The sequence below is a fragment of the Bufo gargarizans genome, chromosome 2 (genome assembly GCF_014858855.1).
Source record: "Bufo gargarizans isolate SCDJY-AF-19 chromosome 2, ASM1485885v1, whole genome shotgun sequence".
In the NCBI taxonomy this organism is placed as follows: domain Eukaryota; kingdom Metazoa; phylum Chordata; class Amphibia; order Anura; family Bufonidae; genus Bufo; species Bufo gargarizans.
Window position 1 is genome coordinate 653,243,043 of NC_058081.1, and position 6,203 is coordinate 653,249,245.

At 45.8% G+C, this 6,203-nt stretch overlaps 1 protein-coding gene across 1 annotated transcript; it reads left to right on the plus strand.

Moving 5' to 3' along the window:
- Positions 1-1,218: 1,218 nt before the first annotated feature.
- LOC122926907 (leucine-rich repeat-containing protein 24-like) lies at positions 1,219-5,999 on the plus strand. The gene is given in 7 exon segments (XM_044278427.1): positions 1,219-1,392; positions 2,431-2,709; positions 2,918-3,086; positions 3,662-4,350; positions 4,352-4,406; positions 4,409-4,573; positions 4,576-5,999. Coding segments are annotated over 7 exon segments (1,617 nt in total). The 5' UTR covers positions 1,219-1,224; the 3' UTR covers positions 4,668-5,999.
- Positions 6,000-6,203: the final 204 nt, after the last annotated feature.

Here is a 6,203-nt window from a genome sequence, read left to right on the forward strand (position 1 = left end):
ACCCCTTGTCTGCTGAAACGGTCCGTTACACCACCTAATCAAGATGGCCTGTTAGATAGGAGGGGCAAAAAGTGCCCAAAAATGCTACTCGCCAGATAATAGGAGCGCATTCACACTTGAAGGTGACACTCTTTTCAAGAACTTAAATTCATCAAAAATCACAGAAAAATATACAAAACATCCTGCACGATAAGATAACTAAATATGTGGATGTCCATGGCAACATTTATAAAGAAAAAATCATGGAAAATAATGCACTAACACAATAGATGCAAACATTATATATGGACTAAGCCCTCGCTCTGATCTGATAAAATCCGAGACTCTCAGCTAATATATTTTGATCAAAACACATCTGTGCCCACCTACCCGCACCAACTTGGCCGAACATCGGAACAGCTTGAAAAAGGGCACGGACAAAAAGGGCTCGAAACGTTGCACTGATGTATATTGTGTACCACTGGTGTTGAAATGAATTAATAAAACAAGCAAATTTCTAAATTACTTTATTGGTGTGCTGTCTCCATCACATATCAAAGTGTGAACAAGCCTTAACCCTTAACAGACAATTTAAGGTCTGAGACCTCAAAGTTATCCGAGCGCTCCGATCTCCTTGGTTCCCATATGTTTGCATATCACTGCTTTCCTTTTTTTACTCTAAAATTGTACAAAGCCAAAACAATACACTGATATTGCTTAAAACGTTCACACTTCACTTATTGCTTAAAGGGGTTTTCCAAGATTATTTTTTTTATTGATAACCTATTCTTTGGATAGGTCATCAGTATCAGATTGGTGGGAGTCCGACACTTGGGACCTCCGATGATCAGCTATTTGAGAAGGCAGTGGTGTCACCTCTATCTCTCTGCTTTTCTTAGGCCAGTGACATCGTTCATCGATCATCAATGGCAGCTCAGCCCCATTCAAGAGAATGGAGTGTGATACCAAGCAGAGTCGCTATGCAATGTACGAATTTGCGTTTGTTGAGCTGGGAGAAGGCAGAAGTGTCGGACCCCCACTGATCAGATACTGATGACCTATACAGGAGGACAGGTCATCAGTAAAAACAAAATCTTGGAAAACCCATTTAACAGTACTTTTGACCAGGGGTGCTCAAACTTTTGCATACTTCTGCAGTTTTTGTGTATTGAAAAAAAAATTGGTTGTAAGATTTTTGCGTATAACTTGGGATTGGTCTTCTTCTCTGTTGGCAGCTGCACTAAGATGGCATCATCGGATTCATCTTTCATCGTTGTCGTCATTTTGCTTCCGACACTCCTGACCCAACATGCTCAAGCTTGTCCAGCCGAGTGCCGCTGTTACAGTATGACCGTAGAGTGCGGGTCCAAGGGTCTGAAGAACATTCCGGCCAATATCCATCCCTCCACTCAGGTGCACTCTTCTTTTCTGAACCACTTCCTGTCAATCCTGGTATAGTTTCATTTAACTCTGACCAAGTCAAGCTTTTAGTTCTACATTTTCCACCATTTTAGGTTAGAAAGTGAAGGATATTGGTGTCTTTCAATATCATCACTGCAGAACATCTGATGGAGTTTTTATGAGCAGCTTCTACAGTTGTAATTTGGAATGTAGTGTCCGTCATTTCCCCTGACAACATTTGCATCTGTCAGCTTATGTTGTTGGCAGGTGGTGCCAGACATTTTTCAGTTGCACTTGGCCCGATTTTACCAACACAGTTGAATTATCGTTGATACATGGCAAGCAGCCATTTTTCCATCATGCAGTTAGTGCATTAATAAATTGCCCTCACCATATATTAGGACCGCACCACAAGAATTATAAGAGGAAGGTGCTCACATTGGTGTCTGATCTCAGCCCAGTCTCCACCGTTACGTGAGGAACAACTGTAAGTGATCCGCATAATGGATGCACAGATGTAGACTGAATACTAGGGAGACTCCACATGATGGAAAGTCTCATGTAATGTGAGAGATATATTGAGTTATTAGTCAAAGCTACTGATGATCCTAATGTTCAGTAATTTATTCTTGTGGCGCCAACATTTCCTGGAAAAAATCTGTGTAATCATCTGACAGAAAGGTGAACAAGCAGCTGCATCGGGATGTAGTAGACATGATAGTAATTATGAAATGTTAATGAGTCACCAAAAAAGGATAATGGACTTTGAGGACCATGCTGTGGTCCTTACGTCCAGTTCATGGGGTTAGCATGGAAGACTTGGCTGAGAGCAGATGTTCGGAACGTGCATGGGTCTCGCTGAGAGGAACCTTTCTGATTGAGGTTAAGGATATTAATGATGTGCATTAGGATAAACGTCATCCACTAACAGTGTGCTCCAGTAAGGTGGCGTTCAGGATGATGAACTGTGAAGGCACATGGTAGAGCAGGTCTAGAGGGTTGTGGGTGTTGACGAGAAGTCATGAACACTTCTCTCTTTTCTCTCCTCAGACTGTGTTTCTGCAGGATAATGCAATATCTCAGATCCAACAGCAGGACCTGTCTTCTTTATCGGGCCTCCAGTATTTGTATATCCAGAATAATACCATCTCTGGCCTGGAACCCGGAGCCTTCAAAGCTCAGCAGCATCTGGTGGAACTTGCTCTAAATGGAAACCGCATCCATCTTATCAACAGCAGCATCTTCAAAGGACTGGATCACCTGCGGGTCCTGTACCTGGCAGGAAACCAGATCACCAGACTGCTGGCATACACATTCTCGGACCTGCAGGTAGAGTAACAAATCTAACTCCGGTCCCACACAGTCCCTCTTTTTATGCTATTTTGGCCACCCACAAACCATTACTAGAAGGTTCATTGCTGAAGCCACTACATATCATAATCCTATAAATTTAGCAAGTATTTTCACATCATCCACTATCTTTGTATTGTAGAATACATCCGAGTGACAAATCATGTTATTTTTATACTGTTTTCAGAGACTTCAGGAGCTGCATTTGCAGGAGAATGACATTGAGACCCTCCAGGAGCAGGCCTTCTTAGGACTTTCATCCCTCGCCCTGCTTGACCTCAGCAAGAATAATCTGCGCACCATAAGTCGTGCAGCACTCCGGCCTCTGATTAGCCTGCAGGTGCTACGACTAACAGGTATTGGACCCCATGTGATCCCCGATATGCCGGTAATAAACCAATCTGTCAGAAGTCACTTATAGTACTGTTCTCTGCCACTTTATTCATGGAGCATCTTTTCTGTGGACACATGTGGAACAGCTTCCCCCCCCAGCTGTGAGGTCAAATACAAACAAAAAAAAGGTCCAAATCATTATTGATATTATAATATATTAATATAATATTGATCTGTGCAATGATTCAGAGGGTAAAGTCCTCAGACACGGAAGACACCTCTATCCCTACGTTGGAGACCTATAATACAACTGCATGTCAGGTAGCAGGTGTATCCTCCATATTTTACAAATTTCACTTCCACATGACATCCTTATAGGTGATGATCCTGCTATAGGTGATGGATTTGTGTATTTATCTATAATATTACACTTATAAGAAGGTGATTTTAGGGTTAAAACGCTAAATCTGTTTAAAAAAGATGATTTTTTACATGGACAGGTTGACATTGTTTTGGTGGGAGCAACTATGATAGAACTTCATGCTTTAATATCTCACCGTCCATTCTTTTTACTTCGACTACTTATTTCTGTTTTCAGAAAACCCTTGGAGATGTGACTGTGCCCTACATTGGCTCCGGACATGGATGAAAGAAGAAGGAAAACGTCTTCTAACTTCTTTGGACAAGAAACTCATCTGTTCTGAACCACCGAGATTGTCCCACCAGAGTTTGCTGGACATCTCCGGGAACAGCCTTGTCTGTATCCCTCCCATCGTCCTCGTAGACCCTATGGAGCTTACAGCTCGTCTAGGGGATGAACTTCGTGTCTCTTGTCGAGCTACGGGATATCCTCAGCCACTGGTAACTTGGAGGAAAGTCGCCCACGCTCGCTCAAGTCCACAGAGAGGTAATTTGAAGTCCACCAGCAGCAGAACCTTTGAGTTGAGCGAGAGAAGTGTAGGGGAGCAGTTTGACTCTGACACAGGAAGCGGGATGCTCTTACTGAATAATATCACCATGTCTCATGCTGGGAAGTACGAGTGTGTGGCTTCTAATCCTGGGGGAACGGCAAAGGTCTTGTTTCACCTGACGGTCAACCTGTCCAACCAGCAGTCCCGCTCGTACACGTCTGTGGATATCAGCCAAGAGCCTCTGTATGACATGGAGAGCATGGAGTTCACTGCGCTTAGCATGGCCACTCAAACTGCCATTGCCATTGGCATCTCCTTGCTGGCCATGACTGCCATGCTTCTGATGGTCATGATCTACAGAAAGCACCACAAAAGAAAAAAAGTCCAAAAAGGAGGAGAACATCCTGTACGTCAATGACTATTCAGATGGCCCACAACGTTTGCCCAGCTGGAAGAGTACAGGGATGAACGTGGACACGAGATGTTTGTCATAGACAGAAACAAGGCTCATTTTCCAACCTACAAGGACCCCGAAGGGCTGAGCAGCTTCACCGCTCTGACAGAGCTGACTGACGATCTGCAGGAGCAAGGAACTCAGACGCTGAGGAGGAGGCTGAGCGGCAGATCAATGACATTTTCATGAACCAGAGCTTTCTGTTCCAGCAGCAGATCGCTTATGAAATACACTGTTAAAGAACAATCTATTTCGATGTGCTAAAGGTTGTAGTTGTGATGTGTCGGGAAGGGGGGGAGGGGTGGAAAAGAAAAAAACTGCTGCAGATTTTAATACCGCTTCTTTTTTCTACAGAATAGTCAGTCGCGTGGCTCCATAAGGGCCCCACAGGCAGCCCCTCCAGGAGCTCTTTTTGGGTTCTTCGTCTTTTTAGCTGGTAGAGATATTTCATTGCTGTCTTGGTTGGTGGAGTCTTGGTAGCAGAGCTCACAGCCTTCCCGAGAAGTCCTTGATTCTTACGCGTGTCAGACAGATCTGCCCCTCGCGTGCTCGGCTGTCACTGGTAGCATTTTAATATCGCTGTCTGACACTTCCAGGAGACGCTGAGCCCGGATGGCGGCGCGGGTTCACCAAGCTCCTCGCAGCTGCTGTCATCGTACTTCTTCACATGGAAGGAAGAGATCTGAGTGTTAACAGCTCCTGACTGATCGGAGACGTGCGCCGCCCGCACTGCACTGCCAGATGACAAATCCTTCTCCTGTCATTTCACAACATCTGAGTTTTCTTGCATTTGAACTCTTCCTTCAGACTCTGGTTGATAAGAAGCTGCTGAACTGTCAGCGTTTCTCCAAGACGACTGCCGGGCCCCTTAGATAATGGGCTCCTCTGTTCTCACTGCAGAAGTTCTGCAACTTTCTAACAGGTTTGTCACAATCGTATCCAGTCCGGACAATCCTCCGCTAGCTGAACACATCAGCAGCACAAATCTCTCTCCCGATAGTCTGCTACAATGTATCAGCGCAGGTAACATGTATCAGGCTAGTCCCGGCTGTTCAGCTTCCAGGGGATTGTCCAGACCCAAGGCTGGCCGTAAACATTAGACAGCTGATGGCCAAATGTAGGTGCACCTGGCTGCTGTCGCTCCCGAACCCCCACTAAACATGTATGTTTGGTTCGGCCAAGTGTGCATGTCCACGAGGAGACGGAATAAAGGGGGTTGTCCAACTCTGTGGGCCCCCCGCTGTCATGACTGCACTTTGATCCCAGCGTGTAAACGTCTTACATGGATCGGGACACGTGTGTCGCTGCCCCAATAACTGGTGGTGGCAGTGACGTGTCCTCAAGCAGCATCTGACCCGGTGGTCACAGCTGTGGCCCGTCATTGAGTGCAGCGGTGCGCGTGTCCTCGTCCATATCGGACGTGCCGCGAGGACAGTGGTGGATCCACAGAACAGGTAAGTGCTTCCCTATATGAAGTCATTGCCAGACAACTGATGGCTTATCTCCACTGACAATAATGACAGGATCGGGCATGCTGAACTCCACCGGTCCTCTGCTGTCTGGGCAGAATAGAGAGGGCCCCCCCCCCCCGTATATATACGTTTCACCAGCAGGTCTAGGGATGCGACTCCGTCCTCCGCAGGACTATTACCACAGCGTAGTCCACGCAGGCCGTAGCCGACAACACTACAGCAGGATTTCATGAAGGGTTAAGTGTCGTTACACAACAGTAAGAGCAGCCGGTAATAACCTGTGTGTCGCTGCATTCAGAGCAG